We start from the raw sequence: 26,545 nt of genomic DNA, 5'->3' as shown, positions 1-26,545 counted from the left end.
ACTAAATTAATGACAAAATTTTACTGAAGGGTTATAGCATGTGCTGAACTATTAATTGCTCCCAGAAATTATTTATTGGCTATTAGGCACAGTTACGTTAAACATCTCATGTATATAGTTACTTTTTATAGTAAAAAAGAGTCGACTTCTGGTCAAAAATATTTCTAGTGCCATACTGAGAAGCCTACTTCTGGCTTCCTTAAATTCACTTATGGTGCCACAGCTGTTTATCTTATTGCTCCGATCCAAAACATTTACATGTACGCACCTCTCAGTAATCTACACCGGATAAAAAATATTTACTTTTAATCTTAAGATATTATTATCTAGTTTAGTTTTCCTTGTTGTCCAAATGACGAAAAATATACATATAGACGTAGAACTGGGAAGCCCTATATTGTTTTTGAAAAAATCCTCTCCACTTACAGTATAAGGGAGAAATCCAAATCAATTTCATACAACATTATAATCGTTTATAAGGCTTTGTGTCTTGTTTTTTTTTTAACTTTAATCTGGGATAGAATGGATCGTTGAGGAATGTTGGTGTTCATTTTTCTGTTTTTCTTTAAGCCAGTGTAAAAATTTCATGTCAAGATAGTCAACCAGTTTCAAGTACCTACCTTACATGAAAACATTTACAGCTTTTTTTCGTTAAGATTCGTTTTATAACAATATTTAAATATGTACAATGCATTTGATGTTTTAAATTCATCACTGGCAAAATCTGGAGCAAAAGTAAATATTAACTTTGTTTTTGCTATATGCATCACATCATATGCTGTCATCAGTTTCATTAAATTTAGATTTCAAACATAAGTATTTCTGAATTTTAAGAGACTCCAGGCAATTTTCCCGATCTTCCACTTCATATAAACCTTCCTTACATTTCAAAGACTATTTTACAAAACAGAATTAGCTAAATTGGTCCAGCTATTCTAAAAATTTGCACTTAGCAAAGCATTTTACAATTTTTAATTTTTAAGATATGCTCTTTATATACAGAACTTAATTCATGATAAATTTACAGATCACGTTTTTGTTGAAGGATTATAGCATAATGACATGGAATTCACAGTTAGCATAGACATTATAAACTCTAGTTTTGAGAGCATGGAATGGCAGAATATGTACCCACAGTGGCATGCATGTGCTGAACAGAAACAGTGTGCCCACCCATTCAACAAATATTTGGCAGAGGAACATACTTTAGAAAAGGTCCTCACTACTTTTCATACTGTTGTTTTGTTTTAGTAACTAGTAGGGAGACCACTAGATCAATTAGCTATTTTTTTTTAAATTACTAGTAGGGTTAGCACTAGCTCAATTGCTGCTTCACAACATATGAACATCTGGGTAGATCTAGATTGAAAATATTTCATTATCCACTATACTCACCTGATCTGGCTTCAAGTGATTTCCACCTGTCCTCAAAACTGAAATAACACTTGCTGTGGTCTGTGGATAGTTATCTGCCGATATGTAGTTGGTAATGCATTTGATGGTGGATTGGTTTGATGTTGGAATACAAAACTGGACTTTACAACAGGCATAAAAGTATAACTTAATTTTTCATCATTTAAAGAAACATATAAGGAAAACTCTGCATACGTAATCTTACATGATTGGTGAACACCAATACAACTATACAGTAATCATAATTTTATTAATAAAAAACTGGCTAATTAATAATCACCGCAACTTATGACTCACTGAATGAAAATCATTTGTTTTGGGAAGAAAATACCTAGTAGCAAGCAGTCTAGGACTGGAACCTAAGACTTCATGTGTGGACACGACTTTCCCCTTACTGCTAGATCTGTGCATTCAAAGGTGATAAGATAGCTTAAAGTGTAAAAGTTACAATGTTACAGTTACATGATATTGCCTCAAAATACATTATTCTAAATTTAGAATTAGTTCATTTCATCACAAAACCTTTTCCATTTTTAGTTAATATATTTTTTTAAATATTCTAATTGGGTTAATACCTTGTGTGTGTCAAGCTCTTTTTCAGGTGGTGTTAGTAAGGAAAAATATAAAGACATTCTTTATTGGTTCTTTAGATGTTTAAAAATATGTGTTACACAGTTTTACAACAGTAATAGTCCTAAACTGTATAAAAAAATGTACTATAGTCCTTTAAAGTTTTAGATGCAGCTCTGAATCGTCTACAAGTGTACATGTTATATGGTTTCCTAATATCAGTTATTGAATTCTGGTTTCAAAGACTGGCTGCCCTGTGGTACTAATTAGGTTCACAAATACAAAAATACACTGCCACCAGCTGTCACTGAAACAATAAAACCTGTTATATTATGAATAATAACAATAAAAAATAAAACCTGTGTATCAAGACCTCGCTTACTCTACTCTTCTGTGCCAATGTTTGACTAACGAGGCACTAAATCAGTTCATATAGGACCAATGCCCAAAAAACTAAATTCTGTTGCATAGTTGTAGAAACATGAGCCTTTGAAGCGGTTTCATACAACCATGGGTTATGTGGCAGTAAAAGAAGTTCTTTAAAGGTGAGGGTAAAAGCCGGATCTTGGTGTGAAGAAGGATTGAAGAAGCTTTATAAACTGCGGATCATGGACAGTAACCGAAGGAGCAATATTTATACAAAGGCAAGAAAGTAGAAAAGACCAGTTAAGAGGCAAAAAGTTCACAAATAACATGATAATCAGGAGCAGGAGTATGGTTATGGCCTATTCTTAAAGTGACCAATGCCGAATTTTTTGGAACCACCCAGTAAATAATAAAAGATAATTTGATAACAACTTCCGTATATTCTAAAGTTAAATACTTACAAACATTACATGTATAACTATTTTTTATAAAAATTTGGTCTTAATCGGATTAGAAATTTCTGAGTTACGAATTTTTGACATTGGAATTTGGTCAATAAGTGGCAAAAACCGGTACTATTTAATTTTTACAAAAATTAAAAATAGAAGTTATGGTTTGTGAATTTGCTTTATATGTCTAGACACAGAAAAAAGCGAATTTTGATATACTCCCATTGCTGAAGTTCTACTAGCGGATTCCCTAGAATATTGTTAATGTACAACAAACCTACATACGTTACAGTGCACCAGCCTCATACCGACAACCTTTTTTTATAGGCATGAGTACTATAATACAACATATTATAATTATTTTAATGCTTTGGAAATATTTTAAAATCAATATAAAAAATGTATTTATAATTTTGCTGCCCCCCCAAATCTTGCAGCCCAGTAAGCGAGCACAGAATAGCATGTGCCCAAATATGGACCTGCCTATAATACCAGGCAATAATATCATAAGTAATATCATTGGTGTGATAATACCATAGTGGTTATTATATTATAACAATATAATGTCTTAATCAGCTGATTAAGAGTGGCTATAACTAACAAAGCTGATTGTTATGGCTCACTAGAAATGCTATCTCATAATGACACTATAATTTATATCATTGGATTTGTAACTAAACAAACAATTTGTAATTAAACATTTGACTGTCTCAATCACAGCTGTTTAATAGAAAAACTGAAAGTACTAAGTATAGTAGGAGAATCAGCAAAGTGATTCCACAGTTATTTGAGTGATAGAGAACTCGTAAGCTGCAGCACACAACCAATAACATAACACAAAAAGTACAATTAAAGCCACTTCATATAAAATGAGGAGCACCACAAAGATCAGTTTTGGGACCAGTATTATTCCTTCTACTGACTAGTGACCTGCCAACTCATCTACAAGGAATCTGTCAAACAATAATGTATGCGGATGACACTGTCATTACAACCGCAGGAAAAAATAAAGAGCAAACATTAATTAACACAATCAGAGCCTTTACTGCTACTAAAGAATACTGTGTTCCTAATCACTTGGTCCTTAACAAATAAAAAAAACTGCCCAAGTAGTATTTAAAACCAAAGGTAAGAATGTAGATGTAGGAATAACTGGTATTGGCCTTAAAACTAATACAAAGTACATTGGCATTGTAATTGACTCCTAATTATCTTGGAAGCCTCATGTATACCAATTGTGCAGGAAATTCTGTTCGGAACCTATCTTCTGCGTAGACTCAATCAAGTATTTACTCAGAAGTAACAAGAACTGCCTACTTTGCCTTTTTTGAGTCTCGCATAAGATATGGCATAGCATATTGGGGTGGAACAACTTCTGCAAATTTAGAAAGAGTCCTCATACAACAAAAGCGTGTTGTTAGATGTCTTGCGAGTCTTGGGTACAGAGAAAGCTGCCGAACTTAAAATTCTAACATGAAGTTATCGTGCACAGTCTTTACTCCTCTATAACCAAGAAATCAAGATATACACCACCATGATACGGGACATGCCTCCAACTTTGTCCTACAACCTCATCAGCAAACAGACAAAGCTTAAATAAAAAAAACTGTTTTCATTCAAATTAAAATTGACTAGAGAACTTAAATAATCCTGACTACTTTCATCTACAATCACACAAAGATTATAATCAAACAGCCCCATTTTATAAATCTGACTACCTATTGTGACCATCAAGGAGTCTGTCAAACCTGATTAAATTTGACTTAGTTATATACCAGCAAAAATAAGCGTTTCTCTCAAGGGGAAAAAAACCTTAAGCTATTCTTAGGGAAATAACGTTCTCATAGATAATATGGCAGTCAAATTCAAATTCAATAAAGGCGACAAGGTATTTGCCAAGATAAGAGGCTTTCCTTACTGGCCTGCCACAGTTGACAGTGTACTATCAACAGAAAAACAACAAGCAAAATACAATGTAATTTTCTTTGGAACCAAAGAGACAGCTACTATAAATGATGAAGATGCTTGTCTGTATGCTGAATACAAACATAACCATGGAAGACCCAAGACCGACAATTTCAGAAATAAAAAATTCAGTCAAGCTTTGAAGGAAGCAGAGACAAGTGAAACAACTGAAGCAGATTTCAAATACAAAGAAAGTGATACACTAAACATGTCGGTAAAAAATCTCAAAGAAAGCTTAGCAGAAGAAAACCTATTAGAAAACGATGAAGACAAACTAAAATTGGCTGTCAAAATTGGAACAACTCTACTGGAGGAAAACAAACTATTGAAGAGACAAAACTTTGAACTGGAATCGAAACTCACAGCTGCAGAAAAAAAGGCAGAGGGACTAGAAAGAGAAGGAGAAATATGTACGTTAAAAATGGAAAAACTCTTATACCAGATGGGAGAAATACATAATAATTCTGAAAGGGAAAAAAAGATACACATAGAAATGCAGCGGATCTTTGAGGAAAATGACAGAAAACAAAATCAAATAATCAATGAATACAAACAAAAAATTTACAACTTAGAGAAAGACATATATGCTTTACAAAGAAACTTAAAGAAACATTTAACATCAGAACAAGAATCTCTAAGCTATAAAAACTATGAAACTGAAACTCAAACTGACCAAAACTCTGTACAAAACTTGAATACTCATACCCCCCTGACTGACAACACAACTTTTTTAATAGAGTTGGTGGAAGTGAAATCAAAACATCTTTTGGAGGAGGCCATTAAAACCTTAAAAGCGGAAGTAAGTAAAGTTAAATTACCCAGTGAAGAAGAAACTCAAATGACTCCAGTGGCAAAGAAACAAACTGCCTCAAACAAATCCCTCCTAACCAGGACATTCAGGAAAAATAAATGTAGTAATTCTCTTCAGATGGCCAAAAGTAAATCAATAAACACTCATAGCCATTCAAAACGACCACAAAATGAAACAAGAGAGAAAATCAACAGACTGAGGACAAATTACAAATTAAATACAAATTAAAAGTTATTTTGGGCAAGGGACCACCAATGAATGCAAAGCCTAAAGCTAAAGAAGAGAGCTATGATGATTTCTTCAATAAACACATAGACTTTTACAAAGGTTTAACAAAACATCAGTACCAGTTAGCAACTGGCAACCCAGCCCCTAGTGGAAGAGATGGACTACAAGCTCCAAATCCGGCGCTTCTAGGTGCGCCGGATTTGGATCTTGTTTCATCCTCATCACCAGAGAGCAACAACCAAACTATACTGCAGGCAGAAGTTTATAACACTGATTCTGGAAACCAAAACACTCAGGACTGTGACTTAAACACCCCTACGAAACTAAGACACAGCAACTAATACTGGGACGACAAAAACAGGATGTGTCAGGACTACCCGACCTTGAAGAAATTTCTTCTTGTCGATACCTAGGAGTTACTCTGGACGACAAGCTATCCTGGAGACCTCATGTGGATACTCTCTGCCATAGATTAAGCACAGGACTCTACGTAATACAAAGAATTAAGAACACCAGTGACATTGATAATGCAAAAATAGCTTACCACGCACTGTTTGAGTCTCATCTTCGCTATGGGATTGCAGTGTTGGGAGGAACCACAATGGGAAATTTGCAGCGAGTACTTGTGCAACAAAAACGAGCAGTTAGAAGCCTTAAAGGTTTGGAACCAAGAGCATCCTGCAGAGAAGCCTTCCGGGAACTCAAAATTATGACAGTAATAAACCTCTATATCCTAGAAGTAGTCTCCTACGCTCACATCAAAATGCCATCAACAGTGAGAAGCGGAGTACAAATTCACCAGTACAATACAAGACATGCTACTAACTACTGCCTTCCAGTACACACCCACGCCTCAACGGAAAAGAAACCAAGCTACATCGGTGCAAAGATCTGAAATTCACTACCAGAAGCCCTCAAGAGGATAGACCGACAGCGGTTTAGAAAAGATCTGCGAGCCCTGCTGCAAGACAACCCATTCTACTCCGTCACTGAGTTCTTTGAATGGAGACCACAGAACAACCCTTAGTGTACAACTTTTTGATTCTTGTCTATGTATACGAAATGTATTATTATGTAAATTGACGCAAATACTGATCTTGAAGGTCATGTAAATAAAGAGTTTTGACTTTGACATCACCTAAGTCTGTTCAGCAAAAAACCAACATATGCTGGAGCGAAGTTGTTCAACCTGCTGCCAGAAGAACTGAAGAACATACCTGCACAAAAACTACAAAAGTTACTGACTGACTGGCTAATAAAAAGACTCTTTTACTCAATGGATGAGTACATGAAAAATACAATATTTTTAATAATTAACCATTATTGTAACCACATAACGCATTACTAATCTCCAAGATAATGTAAATAAAAAACTTGTCTATTGTCTAAACTAGCTAATTCAATCATAAATGCAGCTTTTTATGACAAGCTGTTCATATGATATTTACATTTAAAGTTTTTTTAAACTGTCATTTTAAAAATAAAGCTAATTATTATTTTTTTTTGTAATTAGGTTTTTGGTTTATAAAGCTATATTCCAAATTCCACATATTACAAAAATCTTCACAAATTAAAAATTGTTAAGTGAAAAAAATTGCAGCTGTTTAGGTAATTGTAGTTTTTAATAGTTTAAATATGATTTTTTGTCTTTGATCCAGGAATAAAACCTCAAAAGGTTGGCTGACAGTTTGGGAATACTCTGTGTACATTTACTAAATTGAAATGATGCAAAGCAAAGAACCTACCTGCTCTGAAAGAGCTAGTTAAGTAGATAAATTATATTGCTTGTTATCTAGGAAAAGAAACTAGCTGGCGCCATCCAACACATATAATATTGCTAACATTTTTTTATTGCAGGTACTAGTGTAGCCTTGCTCAACAACAATTTAAGTTTTCCAAAACCAATTTTTAAAGCATATTCCAAACTAAACCTTATTTAGAAAAACCTTAAAAATAATTATAGATCTTCCTCCTTTTTTCAACACTATGTTACAATAACATACTAATGGTGAACAATAAATTGACACAGAGTAAACATAACAAAAAAGTTTATTTGGCCAACATTTAAGAAATATGTTTAAATAAATAATACTTGTGGAATGTTTAGTACTTTAAAACATTATCTAGAGATCAAACTTGATTTGGATTCCAATTTCATAACGGCAGCTTCCAATGAAAACAAGTGGTTATCTTCCTGTCCTGGAGCAATAGCTCTCATGGTGTCGGCCAGTCGATAGAGATATTCACGGTTGGTACCACTGGGGCCATAGGCTTCCACTATCTGTTTAGCAATTGTATCCACGTCCGCCTCACCTGCGTAGTGCTCATTAGTCTTCTCTCCCACATATATAACCAGGCTGAAGGGTTTCTCCTCAGTTTTCGCCACTAGATCAACTGGATAAAATATAATATTGACTTTAATGTAACCACTCTTTTCTCTAAAATCCAACTGCCTAACAACAAGATCTTTGTCTTTATCTTCAATCTTGTACGCAATTCCCCATACTTTGTCCTGTAAACAAGACATTAAATAAAAGTTTAAACTTTACAATTCATTCTTAGAATGCATGATATTAATTTTATTGATAATCGTTTTAAGGTTGTCAATTAGGTCACTATGTTATACATGAAAGTATATTTTGATTAAATATTTTGTTTACTGATACTAGTGACACTAAATAAATTAGAAAATTAAATATTTTATATTAGTACAGTAATTTGTTTTAGTTTCATAAGGTCTTAATTTTATTAATAGGCATCAAGTGTTTTGACATAAGTTGATGTTTATAATAAAAAATGATTGTTAGGCTGTTAATATAGTTTACCCAAATCAATTTGTTCTTTATAACTTTTTTATTTTTCAAAGTAAGTAAGAGTATTGAATTTTTAAACAACAGAGATGTTTAAATATGAAAGGGTTTTTGTGGATTAATGGGAGTATTTCAGGAAACATTTAGATTATGTATTAGTTTAGCTACTATCTCTATAAATATACATGCTTCATTGACCTCCTCTGTCTTGGCAATCTTAGGACAACATTGGCCATATCTGGAAGGTTTTCAAGAAAAAGTTTTAATCATATTCCAGAGAGATAAGATTATATTAAGTTCTTGGTTGCTTTCAATTATATTTTTTCTCCTTAGATTATTTTAATATTCCCAACATTAAACTGAGAAATGTCACCTGTAATGCTAGTCAAAAGCCTATTATGGAACATCAAATCCTTAAATTGGTTGTCTTCAAAGCTCTAAGTTGATTAGGAGAAGTGTCCTTTTTCCACCGGTGTTTAATAGCCTGCTATGATAGATTCCCTTTCAAACTGCATGAATTACAAAATTAAAGTGATACTTCAGCTTGAACCATAAACAATGACCAAGATTTCTCTCGTGGTGGATAAAGTTATATTAAGTAAGTTTCTTCTTGACAAATCCGACTGAGAAATTCGCCTGTCAAGGAATTTATACACTATATTTAGACATTATGAATCATAGCGCAACCATGACGAGTCAGTGGCAAACAAAAAACTGTGACACAACAGAAGGTCGCATAAGGATATTCAATACCTTAAGGCATTTTTGTTAGTCAGTCCTGTTATCAAGACAAAATATAACAATATTCTGGTGTCCACTTAGATTTTCATACTTCCAAAGTAGAATTCATAATAAAGTATAATATTCAGAAATCTCACAGATTCATAAGAATTTATTCAAATTTGTAAAAGATACTCTATAACTGACATTAGCCAGAGTAATGTGTAGTATTCTTCTAAATTTGAAAATCTATTAAATTTACAAAATACTCTACTCTTATGAAATTGAGTTTATTTATAAGGTGATTGAGGACTAGATCCTTACCTCAGGATTTGAAGAAGGAATTAAGGTCACCACACGACCAGGCTGTAACATTAAACAAAAATTTAAACACTTTTTTCCCATAACTAAGTTTATTATATTTAAATGTTATTAGACAAAATATTAAATCTAAAGAGGTAATTTTAGATTGTCATCAGTAGTGTCCCAAAACCCAATAAAGTATATGGAAATCTTTAGAAGAATATTCCATTCTGAGTGTTACAAACATAAAAACAAAAGATTATAAAAATAAAATTAACAATTTGTACTTTCTAAAACTTAAATAAATTAATAAATAAGTAAATAAAAACTTAAGTAAATGTTAAACAAAGGTTGTTTTTGGGCATTTTGCAGACATTAAAAAAATATGTAAAAACTGTTCACTTTAAACATACAAATACATAGGTAGGCCTATCATTTTGTTCACAATAAAGTAAATATGAAAATATTATGAGATATAACATAAATTATTTAAAATGTTCTGTATAAATCAAAATTATAAAAACCAGTTGTGAATAATAAACTTCCAAGACAGCCAAAACATTTAAAATTTATTCTAGTTTATTATGATTTTAAATGATTAAAATGTATTATATTCCCTCCTGATCGATAATGAGCGAGACCGAACAGAGCTCTGTGCAGTAAGGCATCTACTGCAGTCAATGTGTTAAGAAAAACCCTATTAGTTTCATGTTTTGTTTGTTGTTTTTTTATGACTTCAAGCACATAAACAGAAACAGTACATAAAAATCATAATTTTATAGAGTGGAAACAAATGAAAAAAATACAATTGTAGCATAAAAAACGGTACTTTAGTATTGTCTGGACCCCACTATTTTTTATTAACAGTTTTTTTACTGGGGACTTAAAAATACATTACTAGAAATAACAGAACTTATTTAACTTACTGTGAAAATTACATGTCATTATGAAGATTGATTCTCATTTTTTGCCTCCCAAAAGGGTGTGATGTCAGTGAGGAGACCATTCTGTCTCTATCTAATATTCGTTATTAGGCTATTATAAGTATGTTAATAAATACATACTATTACAAATATAAACATTTTAAGAGCGCTCAAGTGAACTGTTTTTTTTTTTTTTTCGCCAGAAGTGTGGGGTGGAGCCAACCACGTCCAACGTGATCTGATGTCGGAAAAGTTGGAAGATTTGGGACATGTTCTGAGGAGCACTTCTAGCAAAAAAATAATAACATCCCTCGATATAGTATCCAAATTGAACCTCAGATCACGTAAGCGCTTGTAAAGTGTATCTTTCTGATACTACTAATAACATATTTATGATAACCTAATCTACACCTGTTTATATCGCGTAGGTTTGGCATACTAGATAAATATACCTACGCCATCTGTAGGCATATTAGATTTGAAAGGCAATTATGGTCACACTCTATGTTATAAAATATTATTCTTCATTTCAAATCTACTTGAATACTGAAATAAAAAAAATATATATAAATTGGTTTATTTTGCAAAACCAGGAAAATGGTTGTTTATACAGATTACCCATTTAACATGTTGACTGTGGCAAACACAGTAGTGCATGGTGGATGCTAAAAGTACACAAGATCACTCAGTAGAGAACAACAGTAAACGTATAGTGCGCACTTAAGCGGACACACCTATTTTTGTTAAACAAGTGGGTCCATTAGGGTCAATGTAACTCCCATTTGTATGTTGTAAAAATATTGTACACTTTTAAACCCAATGATTTTCAAGCATGTTTTTATTAGCCTATATATCTTATAGAATCTAAGTTACTTTTTTTGTTTATACACTTGCCCATTTATGCACCGAACATTTTCAAACTCTACACAATTAATAAAGTTTTAACAATATTTTGTGAAAATTAAAGCTCCCTAACAATAGTAGAAAACGTTACCATTTTGCTCCCTATAAAAATTCATTTCTTGAATTACCTGATTTGATTACTGTGTTTTAGTTTTAAAGAACAACTGTTTAATAACGCACATTGTTGAAAACAGCTTTTTGACTGAAGAATTTTGCTTGTGCTATAAAAACATAACCTAACCTCCTCCATTACAGTTTTACTGATATTGAAGTTCCGAGAAATGTCTCTAATGCTCTAATGTTGAACAAAAAGTGAAATGTTGTGCGTGGTGAAGTGTTGAACGTGGGCTATTGTTTTTGGCAACATTACAGAAGCAATTAGACAATTTCAGGTTACCTACCCAGGAATTGAACCACCTAGCAATCCAACAATAACTAAGTGGAAAATCTTTTGTTAGAAACTTTAAATATCATAAAACATTACTCTAGAGGATCAAATGACGAAAAAGAAATAATAGTATGCGCATCAATTCTCCTCTCTCCAGCAAACTGAAATCGCTAAGGAAGGTTGAACTTGAAATTGGTGTTCCAAAGTCTTCAGTACAGAGAATAATTAAGAAAAACTAAATTAAATATTACAAAAGTCACCTAGTCCATAATCTTTTTGAAGATGGTCCGGACAGGAGAGTGGAATTTTGTTCTCATATAATTTAGTTTCATGAGCTAGATCCTGATTGGCATACTCAAATTAATTATTCAGACAAATCCACTTTCTACTACAATGTGCTGTAAATAGGCATAATTGTAATTATTAAAACGCCGGTAATCCACACATTCTTGAACAGATTCTCCTCAAATCAAAAGGAATTACTTTGTAATTAGTTGTAACTGACAGCTACCCAAACAGAGAGCTGCTGATGGGGTGCTATCTTACAACATTTCAGACAGTACAATAAATGGGAATAGGTATGAACAGGTTTTAAATGAACAAGTCTTGCCTGGTTCCAGAAATGGATGAAGCAATCTTCCAACAAGATGGTGCTCCTCCTCATTTTGCAAATCCTGTCAAACGATTTCTAAATGACAACCTCCATTGGTATTGGATTGGTCGTTGAAGTGTTTTATAGATTGGCCACCCCGATCCCCGGATTTAACTGTGTGTGATTTCTTTCTATGAGGTTACTTAAAGGAACAAGTTTATACTCGTAGCTTCAATAATGATGAGAAATTAAAACAATCAATTAAAGAGGAACTTCTCCGGATACCGCAGAATTTCTTTGCAAGAGCTTACGATTAATTTATTAAGCGCTGTTATCAGTGTGTCGCTATGAATGGATTGCAGTTCAAATAACTGTGGACTGTAATTGTAGGTTTTTTAATACAATTTTATTTTCAGAACCCTATAATACTATATATTTTTGTATTAAAAACTAAATTTCCTACAATTTAAAGGCTATTTTGGATTTTTTAAACACAAAGTTATATTTTATTATGAATGAGGATATTTTTATGTAATAGTATTGGGTAGGGTACGATAAGCGGACCCGGTTTTTTATATCGAAGAATATAATCATCGATACTTAATATTCGCATCTCGAATCCTAGATTATCAATTGATATAAAATATCTGTAGTCCTAAATAACAATTATGTGTTTTAATTTAAAATATAAATATGTAGACATATAGGAAAACTCATAAATAATTAAGAAATTACATAACTTAAATAATAAATCAACCAAGACAAGGAATGATCAAACAGGAAAACTGTTTTTATGTCATAATTATTGATTATACACACGTAATTATAGATTATTACGTGTATGTAAGTAATAAAAATTATTATTATTGTTGTTATATATACACGTGATCGTATATATAATAATAACACGATTACATGTATTAGGTATTTGTGTTTAGAGCTGTTGATTTAGATTAAGTTAATTGTTTAAAATAATCAATCAGTAGCGATTGGTTGTATCGATGTTTATGATTATTTAATATTGTTTGCCAATTTCGATATAAAAAACCGGGTCCACTTATCATAGGCCTACCCTACCCAAATATGGTCGTCTTCAGTTTTCCTAATTTTGGTTATAATAATTTGTTTGATCACATGTTAGATTCATATTTTAATTTGAAACATATAATTGTTTGTTTGAAGGTTATTTTTGACGATGGAAGGATTGTGAAGGAAACAGGATTTTTCCGGACATTTGCCATCGTTCAGTGAAACAATGAATCAGTAACACTACGTTTCGAGATCTGCAATCTGATCTCTTCTTCAGGTAAAGAACTAACCTAATACATGTATTAGATGGCAAATGTCCGGAAAAATCCTGTTTCCTTCATATGATTGTTATTGAGAACTATAGATACTTTATATCGATTGATAGTCTAGGATTTGAGATGCGAATATTAGGTATCGATGATTACATTCTTCGATATAAAAAACCGGGTCCGCTTATCATACCCTATCCTTTACAAAAAGTTTTGCACATTTTAGAATTTCTGATAAATGTTTGTAGGGTTAAGTGTTAACTACATTCATTATAGCTAATATTATAAGATTCCTAATATAGTAAGATAGCTATACATTACTCAAGATCACTGAATAGAGCCAGTGACATGTTAAAAGTTAATGCATTAACAAGAATCATAGGGGCTATTTCTGAATATGAATGTCCCCACTCACCTTTTCTGGGATCCCCCTATGATCTACGCTGGATTGATAAAATCTTCTTAAATATCCCTTGATAAATCCCACTTTCTTTTTTGCATAAGGAAAATCAGTTTTCCATAATAGAGAGCCATAACCAAATATCCACAAGGGATTATTATCACTCGTTTCAGACATTCTAAGATTACTGAGAATCTATTTTTGAATATTTTGAATTAAATAATCTGTAATAATCCGTAATTTATTTTGTTTTTGAAACATCCTAAATCTTAACAAAATGTTTTAAATGTGAGGTTACCTAACCTCACATTTTGGCCATTGTCAGGCATTACGTTTAATTTGATCTTTTTTCCCTTCGCCACTCTCATCTCACTGTCTGACTCAAGACTCAATGCATGCTATCATGAATCTACTTACCAACTTTACATTGCCACGTATGTGAATGACTGAAAAAATATCAATAAAAGAAGGCGTTTGTATAATTTATACAACCGAACAGCCCGGTAACAAAAAATAACTGATTAGTGGAATTACAGGTTCTTCTCAAATATTATTACATTAAGTTAAAGGAAATCACGTAGTCTTCTTAAGGGGAGTCAAAACAAGAAATTGTTTTACTAATGTTTTTATTGAACTATATTTACTAATTCTTGCCTTTTCCAATGATGTTATATTTTATACATAAAATATAGAAATAACAAGCATTAGAGAATATAGTTCAATAAAAACACGAACTAGTAAAAAGATTCTACATATTATGACACGTAAAAAAGTGTTATATAGATGTGCATGAATGGATTTTGATTTTACGTTTTTTTGCCAAACCTTGCATTGTTATAATAGTACTACTCATAATAGTCCTGTGTGTTATTTATTATCATGCTGTAAATTGTGATGTGGATATAGAGCCTACGGATCTTTAGGTGACATTTGACGATTCTTGGCAAAAGCGAGGCCACCAATCATTGAATGTCATAGTTTCTTACCTCTGCAAATACTGATATGTTCATGCATTGAAGTTCACTAAATGAGTAAAGCATGGCGCACACTGCAGACGCGCCGCGCCGCGCCGAACCGCGCCGCCTTTTGGAAAGTTCCGCTGACCGTCGCACATACTGGGCGCGCTGGGCCCGCGCCGAACTCCTTCCCTCACCACAGCTGCAGTGCTATCAGTTAGTGTGCAGTCGTATGGTTATGTTGTGTGTCGTTTTGTTTAATAATTTACAAGATGAGCAGGTCTGAAAATAAAGATCTGTTTTTATTTTGTCTTCTTCAATCAGAAGAGGAGAAGAGACAAAAAACAATGTGGGTTCATCCTATAAATGAGAAAAGAAAAAAAATATGGGGAATTTCACCACTTTTTCCCCGATTTATTAAATGACAAACGGAAATTTTTCCAATATTTTAGAATGTCCCCCGAAAAGTTTTATGAGCTATTGAACATGCTTAGGCCTTTAATTGAAAAAAGACACATATTTTAGAAGACCAGTTTCACCTGAAGAAAGGCTTGCGGTTTGTAAGTTATTAACTAAGTCTTTACTAAATACCAAAATATGGATAAATTTACAATAAAGTAGTTTTTATTAAATATATGCAACTAATGTTTTGTAAATTTTAATATTTTCAGAAACCACAATTTACTCATTAAATTTTTAGTTTTAGCAAACCGTCCCTCTTGTGCCCCTGGGTATTGTCCCTTCTGACCAATAGGAGTTGGTAGTTGCGGCATATATTGGGTTGTCTGAAAAGGAACTGGTGCTGTGGGTGTAGGATCCGCGCGTAGAAATGAATGAGCGGTGTTATATGACCCAGAAACGGCCTCTAGCTCTGCATCATGAATTATTCTGGAAATGTTAGATTTTTACGTCGACTGCTATACCTCACCGACGATGGCCGAGGTAGTACGAAGACACCCGAAGGTAACCGCGGCTAAGAAACGGTTCCGCTGCCTACGCACACTGTAGACGCGCCGCGCCGCCTCAGCGGAACAAATTCCGCTCGACTTCTCCCAAGAGTTCTGGCAGCGGAATTATTCTGCGGCGGACGCGGCTGCGCGGCGCGGCGCGCTCTAGTGTGCGCACTCCCATTTGAACACATGCAAACTATTAAGCCGGAATTATTTCCAAAAAGCGGCGCGGTTCGGCGCGGCGCGTCTACAGTGTGCGCCATGCTTAAGCATTGCTTCTGTCTAAATAAAATGCAAACTGACGATACAGAGAACTGTATTGCTAATTACACAGGCACAAGTGGCGAGCTGGAATCAGAAGCAGCAGTAACTAATTTTTAAAGATAACTAGAAATATAATGCGTGATATATAATTATCACGGAGATGGAGAATTTATTCCTTATTCATCAGTTTGTGAATCAAAGCCATATAATGATGTTACAATAAATAAGCACAAGCTTGTATGTGTATGTCACAAATAAAAAAGAACGGGCACACGTTTACGCACTTTGAAAATGAAGTCCTAGAATACAATTATTAGATGAAAAATTCTTATACAACATTAGGTATAGTATTAATTATTATTAGAGAACTTTCAAATACTTAATTATTGAGAAAATGTCTAGCAGGAAAAATCCAAAATCTCCACAAGTCTCTGAACAATCTAATTTGATCCCGTGTCCCAAAAAGGGCATTTGTTAAACTAAACAAACTCAATTTTGGAGTACAAGATGCTGTGTTATCCTTCAATGATGGATATTCTAATTAATGTAAAGTTTTAGAACGTTTAGGATTGAAAATATTGTATGGTTGTATGACGTTTAGTATTGAAAATAGGACATAATTTGCTTGCAGCTATGCAACACTTGGACAATGGACGAATACAGAAAAGCAAAAAAGTTACTGAAGAATTAGAAACAAATCAGACTAAACAGAAATTTAATATCAAAGAAGTTTGACGACCAGTATCTCAATGCAAAAGATTCAGAAAATCCCATCATATTCAGCTGATGACTAATTTGTTAATTTTTATGATTTAGTAGTCTTTCTCAGTTCTTATGCTTTACATTTTAGTAGCCCTTTCAGATAGCATCACTACATTTTCAGGGTAGGTTCACAAAAGTCTAATGTAGTTTATCTGCAAGAGAGTTTAAAGATTATATCTCAAGAAAAATATTTCAGTAAAAATATTTCAGTAAAAAGTTACTTTTGTAAAAATATAACAATGTTTGTTTTTGTTCTAATGCTAAAATCTTGTACAGGGAACTAAATAATGAACTTCTCTTTAAAACAAAATAAACTTCAAAGCTCTATTTCTTATACTTTTTGCACTACATGGCAAAAACTAGCCATGGCATAAGTTTGTAAGATTTCCCTTACTAATTAATATATTGAATTCAATTCCTTCCACACCATCCAGTTATTTAAATATCTGGATGCATTCACTCTTTCTAACCAGAATATTACAATAAATTGTTAATTGTTTTCTTTACTCGTCAAAGAATACGATTTGAGTACCTATCCCCTTTCTTGTCTTTCTTGTACAATTCCTCTATAACTCAGGATGTTGTGACAACAGATTTAAAGATTATTAAAGCTATTCCAATTCTAAAAACATAGATATTACTCAATTTTTCAAAAAACGTTTGAGAAAATTGTATAACCCTGCATACTTTACAATCTAATATGCATTATTGAATTAAAGTACACAAATTTCTTTCATTATTGTTTCTTAAAATCAATAATGTAATAAGTCCACCTCAATTTGGATTTTATCATAATCCCTCCACAATCACAGCTGTATCTTTATTTCTACGAAAAGCTGTGGCTTCTGTTAAGTCAAAATAAGCATACTTGGACTCCTTTTTTTAAGTACGAGTAAATAAGGCTCTTCACGTTGTTGCCTACAGGCTGTCAGGGTTTCTTAAAATGGATATTTGAGTTAAAATGAAATGATATAGTTTTCCTGGAAGTTTTTCTTCGGAATTTCAATAGAATGTTTGTTACGTTTGGGTTTTTTAGATAATCTGGGGTCTCAGACCGCAAGAGTGCTGTGGAGAATACTTTTCAGCCAATTGGTGTCATAACACTACCCTCTTTATTAATTTATCATTGTATTCGTTTTGTTTTTAATAATAGCAATGTGTTTCTCCAGCTAATGCAAACAACATTTTCTAGTCATCAAAAACTTTAGTAAAAGATTTAATTTTAAAATAAGGAAAATTTATAAGTTATTGATTGATAAGTAAATAAGCCAGTGTCTCGTATAATTTTTTTTATGTTTGAAAGCTCAACAAAAAATGTGACTAATTATGTTTCACCTTACTTTTACTGCCTTCATGATGTTCTAACTTTGAAAAATCTGCCTGCAGAAGATTTTTTCAATTTCAGAACTGAGTATTATATTTACTTGCAATTCATTCTCACATTCCATGTAGCCAATCTTTTAGTTCGAAATAAATCACATTGCTCTTCAACTGGGTCCTTGGTTTTCAGACGTTCTACTTCAAGGTTTGTGTCTGAGTTAGTCATTTTGAAGTGTTGGATCTAATGTGGTAGAGTTGGATGTTGATGAAAGAACCCCTAGTGTGTCATGGTCGACCGGATCCAAAGTGTGAGATTCACTGATGGTTGAGTATGCAGGTTTCATGATAAGATTGAAAAACCCAGTTATCTTATGAAACTTTTTCAGAACTTCTCTTTGCTGATTTTCAGCCAATCGTTTATGAAATTCGGATTCTCTCTGTTTTGAAAAACTCATTACAGTTAATTACAGTCAAAACAGGAAATAAACTCGATCACGTTATGTTGGTTTGTGAGTACTACTATTCTATTTACTTATGCACATATAAATAGTCAATTCTTCTTGATCACAGAATCCTTATCACAATATAATGTTAATAATCTGCAAAAATTAATATAGCTTGATGTAACAGTAGGTAGATATTGAGCCACACTATCAACACAGTCTTCACCATTGACATATATCAGAGTGACTAATGATTAACTATGATGCACAAGCAACAATTCTCCACAATCAAAGAAAACTGCAGGCAGGGTTTCATGTTGTAACAGATGTACATTTGTTGTGGTGTGGTGGGTGGTGGGAAGATTTATGTAGCAACCATTGAAAGGAGAGGTGCTGGAAGAAACAGAGTAGTGGTCCTTGTGGTAGACGGCAATGCTGAGGGGCTGTGATGTGATGGAGGTTGGCAGCAGTGCTTAATTTCTAAAATTTTAGGTGTGGGAACTCTTAAAGCGGGAAGCTCAGACCAGTGGGTATGGAATACACCCCAGGAAGGAGGGGGGCCCTCACCCAGGAAAACTTTTGAAAATTATAACTGTAAACCTTCGTTTTTAGGCCACCCAGACATAATAATACATTCATTTTTATAAAATACCAAGTGATATTTTAATGCTGTTTATTTTCTTTAAGGTGCTTGATTAGGATGTAAGAAAATAAAAACATGAATTTAAATTATTGAGTTTACTCTCTACTCTACTCTACTCCATTAACACCTTGTTGCCTACTTTAAATTTCCCAGAAATATTTGGTTTGATTTCATTGACCATTTTGTTTGAATCAATGAAGCTCGCCAATATTAATTTTTTAATGAATGGTAAAATAAAAACAAATTGAGCCTTATTCACAGTTTTATTTATACACATTACAGTAGTAATAATAATACATATTAATATGTAAATGGATGTTTGTTAATATAACAGCTTTTTTACAAGTTTGCATATTTTACAAAAAAATTGCATACCTTATGGGTACAAAACAATATTAATACATTCAAAATAAACCAACTTCTTGGAAAGGAAAAGGAAGCGTTTAATTACACACAAAATAAATGACACACAGAGTGGAGTAACACGGTTTCATTTTTTTAAATTTAGTGTAGTTTTAAAAAGTTAAGGTTGATTATTTTATTTGCTTATTAGTTATTATAACAAATATGTACGGATTTGTAGTATAATATTGTAAGGCAATGCCAAGACTGTTGGTAAACTTAGTTTTAGTTGTTTGTTAATATTTTAAAGTGAAAACTACATAAGAAACAAAACAACAATACACAAAACTAACTGTAAGTACAAAAAAGAACTCAGAAACTTGAGTTCAGAACACAACTATAAGTTAGGCATAGGCTAGTTATTTTAATGAAAACTTAATGTTCTGAAATTCTAAAAGATATTTAAAAAACAGATTTAGGAAAAAAGTTCCCACAATGCAATGCTGTCTTCATGGTAAGTTTTCTGCCCTCGTTGTTTTGACTTGGTGTCAAGTGCAGAATGGTGTCCCTTCGCCAGCCAGGTTTTGACGTGTCGCTCGGGATTGTATCTAGCCACAGGAGGTCCTAGGAGCCTGATCCGCAATAAATCGCAAACAGTGCTAATGTAGAGTGAAGATCTAAGAGGAGACATAATTAGATTCATTGCAGAAAACCCACGTTCACATTCAGCACTAGACACTGCAATACTATTTATGATGGAAATCAGTTTCTTAAACGACGGCGGTTGCTCTAAAATAGTAGGTTTCTCTCCACTTAACATAGATGATAGCAACCTTGAAGTCAAGTTGTTAGCGAGGCTCCGATGGAACTGTTTTTCTGGAATACTGGGTATCTTGGATCTTACACAAAGTTTAACATCTTGAAACATCAAATCGTCAATAGCAATTTTAGCTTCCACTGAACGTCTACCCATGTTTTCAACTCGGTTTTCAAACACTTTGATTAACAGTGTTACATCACTGTGGGCTTGGATAAGGTTGAGGCTTGATTTTTGAAGCTGTAAGGACAAATCCGATAACTCTTCTAGAGCATCGAACATCAATGCCAGGTTGTGTACAAAAGTTGTAGAAGATAATGTACTACAAAGCCAATTAATCATGTGACAAATGTTATATGACTTATGACCCTTGGAAAACAAGGATGAAGTTTATAAACTAGAGTTTTTGTACAATAACAATAATAATAACAATGATTTGTTAGGGTTCTCCAGTCTTAATCACTTTGATGAGGGCACTGATGTTATTGCTGGCCATAGCTGCCCTACAATGTGTTATCACATCAGACTTGCGTTTCCCAACTGTAACAAACACACACCATTAAATTTTATACTAAACTCTAACACATTTAGACTAGGTAAAGTAAAATATCAGATTTATAGAGTTTAGTAAATAAACTATAAACAAGAATCTATGTAAAGTATTTTCCTTACAGGTGTTAGGCCTATTATGGGAAGATAAGAGTTATAAAAATTGTCCAGATTAATAAAACGATAAAACATATAGGTCTGATTTGAAACTACATTTAATGCATTCAATTACTTTTGTATTTTATGCAAGGCCTTTCAAAATTAAGGATTTCATTTAACTTTGTTATTTTTACTCTATATTTGTTTTACAAAAGTACAATGCTATAAAATAACCTATCCTTGTATTGCTTTAAAAATCAGTTCTGTAGAAAAGCCTCATTCATTATTGGTATACATTATTAGTACCAGTGGCTTGTGCTGTATTTTTATGAGTTACTTTCCTTATCCTTTGATCAATTTTGTTTTATATAGTAAATTGTTATTCATCAATTAATTTTTATTAGGTACTTGACATAAAGAACTGTTGATTGTACAAAGGAGAAAACTTATGTAAACTAAGTGAGACAGTACATAAGTCTATGAGTTTTTGCTAATTTCTTGCCTTTATAACATGGTTATTTTTTTGTATCATGAACTGTTTTACATAATTCTCTATATCTCTGAGCCTGGCTGCCTGCTGTATAATAACATTGATACTACGTAGAGCCTCCAGTAGTAGCTCATGGTTGGCTACTCTCACAGCGTACGTGTTAACCAACTCTTCATTGATCTGCTGCAGTTCATTGTAACATTCTCGCATATCCTTCCTGGAATAAAGTTTACACGCATCTATCAAAGCATGCTATACAAAAATGGTGCAATGGTATAATACAGGTACCATAAAGTAGTAGTGTATTCATAAAGTAAATATTTAATTCAATGAGCTTTGATCAACAATCCTTAAATTATTGAATTCTACCTTAGAATCCCTTTAGAAATGCTCTCACTATTAAGGTTAAAGGTATACATGCAGAATTTAATGATGTTAAGTTAGTTTGACTTAATACCGACGTGGCACACAGACATGTCATGGTATCACTGTGGCCCAGTGCCCCACCCTCACTATTTAGTACAGGGAAGGTGATTGTTCCATTTTATGGAAAATTAATAAGTTTTGTTGAAAACTTATTGGTTGTAAAATTACATAGTGATATTGCCAAGTAAATATACCCAAATAGTTAAATAAGGAACTTTTACTATAACATTATCATCACCACTAACTATGAAGGAGTTGTAACACAAATTAAGAATTGGACCAGTACAAAGCAAATGCTATTTTACGCTTCATACAGAAGGCCTCTTTAATATCTGAAGTTGTATCTAATTCTAAAAATTATATTTACCAATGCAAAACACAACATATTATTTTGCTGTATTTAAAAAGACTCAAGCAAATTGAGATCTTAGAAATAATTGAGCTTGCCATATTTTAGTGATATAACATCATGATAAATACTGTATTTTTATCATGTAAATTCATTACAAAGTTGAGATAAAATAAAATCTCAAATCAATATATTTTCTTACATTTGCTGTAAAAGACGAAGGTCTTCTGCTTGAACAATCAAGCTACGAATAATGTTGGACGAGTCCGCAACATTGGCAGCCATTTTAGTAGCATTCTGCTGTAAATCTGCTACCTGACCGAGGCAATCGGAGATCTTTGAAAATACTGCTGGGAACTCTGCAACTGTCTGAAATAAACATTTTATATATTGTTTTATGTTACAAGCAATGTTTCAGACAATGTCAACCACAAGATGGAGATCAACCGTAAAACAAGTTAACTGTGATAGCACAGTACAATTTTAAAATAGACCAAAAATGGACATATATATATCTTTTTATCTCAATTATAATACAAAATAAGATATGAAACACTGAATGCTGTAACGATTTTTCTGTGCACGAGCTGGAATAACTGTATGTTTTAATAAATAAACGTATATTACTTTATAAACTTTTCTACATAACAAAGTTAGACTAAGTGATGTCTACACTTAGTCTACAACTACTAGTTTCCTTTTCATTAGATATAGATTACATTCTAAGGCTACATGTAGCAAACACTCTCTCCCTGTACATGCAACTTATTAATACCAACCAGAAGCAAGTTTTACACCTTTATTCAAAATCGTAATTATCCGAAACAGAGGAATAGTGGTAGTTTAATGAATAAAAAAGAATTAGTGTGTGAGTTCTAATGCTACTTTCCTTTCCATAATTTCTTTCTCCTCCTAATTCATTTTCTCTACTCGGTTCAGTACATTTTGCTGGTGAAGTAAATAAACAAACAACAAATTATATTGATCTAATTGTACTAAACAAATGGTAATCCTGGCTCTAAATTCTCATGTTGGGTTCTGGACATTAACAAACTCATCAGTCAATGGAGTACAAAGGTTCTCTGGTAATTTACATTAACAACCCTGCAATAACATATTTATGTCCAAGTACCACAGTTAAAAATCACATCTAACTGCCTCATAATTAGCTGAATAACAGCACTATACTACAAGTTTGAGCCTGTTATATCAAGTCAAATAGTTATTGTATCACCATCACACAACCAGATAAAGAGACTGTCATCACTTTGAGCTAAATAGTCAGTCTGTATATGGTTAGCTGATGCTGGTTTAAAATTTATTTATGTATATGATGGTGGGTTTTGAGTGGGTGTCATTTAGATGTTCTTAGGAACATGAAGATTTCTAGCTTTTTATACTCTCCCATTTCAACCTACACCTAAACTAGTGTGGATGACGATCAATTTCTTTCTCAGAAGAAATTCCTCTATCGATTTATAGGAAAACCTGAACATGTGTTTATAAAATGCAAATTGACTCTCGGCTACAGAATTAATAGAGTTAAAACTTTTAATTGTATGTAATGATAGTGACCTTTAGATTGTCCAAGTTGAGATAGGCAGCAAGTGATTGCACAATGTCTGCTGCCAGCCCCATGTTAGGAGTTGCCACTTGTAAAGTGCCACTCTTATAGTTCAGCTGTAGTAAGGTGTCATCACGCAGACAACTGAGACAGGTACTCCACTCACTGTCTCTGTCACTACTCCATACCTCTTGGGTAAGTAGAAAGTTCTGATTCAACCACATTTCTACTTGCACATACAACACAGCTGTAGTAAGGTGTCATCACGCAGACAACTGAGACAGGTACTCCACTCACTGTCTCTGTCACTACTCCATACCTCTTGGGTAAGTAGAAAGTTCTGATTCAACCACATTTCTACCTGCACATACAACACAGCTGTAGTAAGGTGTCATCACGCAGACAACTGAGACAGGTACTCCACTCACTGTCTCTGTCACTACTCCATACCTTTGTAAGTTGAACGTTGCTTCGAGTCCCTTTGTTTGTCTTCAGATGCTTCAATGAAATGATTGTACAAAGCTTTAAAATCTGTCCAAACTGCTTTCACCGCCATTAAGCTGGAGGCTACCCAACGAGTATCTAAAACACGGCCGATTTTCAACATTTGCTCCTCTAGTCCTTTAGCAACTTCTGCCAACTCCCTGCTGTTTTTCGGTGAACAACTAAACATGTTTCTAATTTTATCCATGAATATCTTAAAATGATTGATTCCAGCTACTTCTTCTATGGAATCGTGCACGGCAAGCTCTAAACGATGGTTCAAACAATGCCAAATGAACAAGTTGGGGAACGTTTCAGTAAGCTGTATAGCAAGGCCAGATTTCTTGCCTAGTAGCACTGAAGCACCATCACAAGTTAGAGCAATCATATGGTCTTTCATGAATTCAAAGCTTAGACCTAATGCTTGTAACTGATTTAAAAGTTCTTGTAATATACCAGCTGGTGTTGTGCTATTTAGCTCAAAAAGTGTTAAGAACACTGTCATAGGAGTTTGCATTCCCTTTAGAACAGTTCTGATATAAACCACCAAAGCATTTTTGTTTGAAACTGAAGTGGCTTCATCCAAAAGCAGGGAAAATTTAGAGTCTGACTTGATTAGGCCATTTATCAAGTCTGATTTCATTTCATCAGAAATATGATGAATTATATTGGAGCAAGCAACATTTGAATGTAGGATTCGCCCCATATCTAAGCCATTCATTATTTGAAGATCAATTTCAGTTTCAAACTCAAAAAATGGCCTATTTAGTTTAGCTTGCTTATAAGCCGTGCGGAAAATGCGCTCAGTTACAATCTGCTGCTCTTTATGCATAGAAGCAACAGCTTTTTTCATTGTATCTTTCTTAGCTTCAATGAGTATTTTTTCAGCTAAAGAATGAGCTCGAGACCCACGGTGTAAAAATATCTTTTTCCTAAGAGAGGATTGCTGGTCTTTTTTATTGTTTCCATAAGCGGTAACAGTTCCTAAAACCCACTCTTCGCTAATCTTTAGGCCCTTCGTTTTCTCTGCACCTAGAGTACTCACACTACGGCAAACGTTGCAACCTAGTTCTCTGTTCACAATTAACCATGGATTTTTAGCTTTAAATTCAACAATTTGTTCTTCGGACCAACAAACTGGCTGTTCACCCCTATTAACAAAATCATTATTTTCATTACTAACCTTAGCTTCGTCTGCATCAGATCCCAAACCCACCAACCTGGATACTATTTTGACCGACGAGGAAGTCGAAGGGGAATGGTAATCGCAATTATCCTCATTGATCCCGATTGCGTCTTCTTTTTTATCTTGATCAACAATTGAAGTTGTAGTCAATGCTTCCGAACTGCAGTTCTCATTATTCGCATAACCTTTTTGTTTCTTAGGGTTAGGTTTAAAGAAATCAACAATTTTTCTGGTAGTCATAGTCAATTAGGAAACTATTTAGCTGCACCAGCACTAATAAGCATAAACACGAACACAATCAACGACCTGCACCTCAAAAACGAACTTAAGCGTGATGGGATGCGATGCAACTTGTAACTTAAACGCGAAACACACCAAGGTCAAGGTCAAGTCAACTAGTCAACACACTTGTGATCACTGGGGCGGTGGCGCGGTGAAGGAATGGAGGGGGAAACAAGACTCATCACAGCACAGCTCACAACTGCTTGTACGGGCGCTTACTATCTGCTTACGAGTCACTCGCAAACAAAGCATAGCATAATATTGATCCTACCTACAATTTTTTTTTAACTAAAACTTGTACTCGTAGTTTTAAAAGCGTTCCCTTGCGTTCCGGCACTCTTGGGAGGTAAGGGAACGCCGTTCCCTTGCGTTCCCACTGAAATTAACCACTGGTCGGCAGTAATGCAATGACATGCCTATTCAGTAAAATGAGCCTAGATTATAATATATAGTATTTGTGTGTGGAAAGCTAATGAAGGTA

The 26,545-nt window shown here is 33.6% G+C and overlaps 2 protein-coding genes across 2 annotated transcripts; both read right to left on the bottom strand.

The window, feature by feature from the left end:
• Positions 1 to 7,833: 7,833 nt before the first annotated feature.
• On the bottom strand, positions 7,834 to 14,540 carry LOC124360539 (putative glutathione-specific gamma-glutamylcyclotransferase 2). The gene is made up of 3 exons (XM_046814250.1): positions 14,155 to 14,540; positions 9,657 to 9,698; positions 7,834 to 8,314 (listed from the first exon to the last, which is right to left on the bottom strand). The coding sequence occupies exons 1-3, from the start codon at positions 14,314 to 14,316 to the stop codon at positions 7,922 to 7,924; spliced, it is 597 nt and encodes a 198-aa protein (XP_046670206.1). The 5' UTR covers positions 14,317 to 14,540; the 3' UTR covers positions 7,834 to 7,921.
• A 6,535-nt stretch (positions 14,541 to 21,075) lies between these two features.
• Positions 21,076 to 24,366, bottom strand: LOC124361279 (Bardet-Biedl syndrome 2 protein homolog). The gene is made up of 4 exons (XM_046815328.1): positions 24,125 to 24,366; positions 22,752 to 22,918; positions 21,885 to 21,991; positions 21,076 to 21,176 (listed from the first exon to the last, which is right to left on the bottom strand). The coding sequence occupies exons 1-4, from the start codon at positions 24,335 to 24,337 to the stop codon at positions 21,076 to 21,078; spliced, it is 588 nt and encodes a 195-aa protein (XP_046671284.1). The 5' UTR covers positions 24,338 to 24,366.
• Between the last annotated feature and the right edge of the window lie 2,179 nt (positions 24,367 to 26,545).

The sequence above is a fragment of the Homalodisca vitripennis genome, chromosome 4 (genome assembly GCF_021130785.1).
Source record: "Homalodisca vitripennis isolate AUS2020 chromosome 4, UT_GWSS_2.1, whole genome shotgun sequence".
NCBI lineage: Eukaryota > Metazoa > Arthropoda > Insecta > Hemiptera > Cicadellidae > Homalodisca > Homalodisca vitripennis.
Note: the sequence above shows the minus strand (reverse complement) of the source record. Positions and strands in the feature narration are given on the sequence as shown.

Bases quoted from the DNA above. Each gene is read 5' to 3' on its own strand.
- LOC124361279 (XM_046815328.1), bottom strand. From the start codon at position 24,337: ATGTGGTTGAATCAGAACTTTCTACTTACCCAAGAGGTATGGAGTAGT. The intron at 22,919-24,124 runs GTCACTATCATT...TGTTTATTTCAG, and splicing joins TCAACTTGGACAATCTAAAG to ACAGTTGCAGAGTTCCCAGC. The intron at 21,992-22,751 runs GTAAGAAAATAT...ACTTTATTCCAG, and splicing joins CTTCGTCTTTTACAGCAAAT to GAAGGATATGCGAGAATGTT.
- LOC124360539 (XM_046814250.1), bottom strand. From the start codon at position 14,316: ATGTCTGAAACGAGTGATAATAATCCCTTGTGGATATTTGGTTATGGC. The intron at 9,699-14,154 runs GTGAGTGGGGAC...TTAATGTTACAG, and splicing joins ATAGGGGGATCCCAGAAAAG to CCTGGTCGTGTGGTGACCTT. The intron at 8,315-9,656 runs GTAAGGATCTAG...TCTTGTTTACAG, and splicing joins TTCCTTCTTCAAATCCTGAG to GACAAAGTATGGGGAATTGC.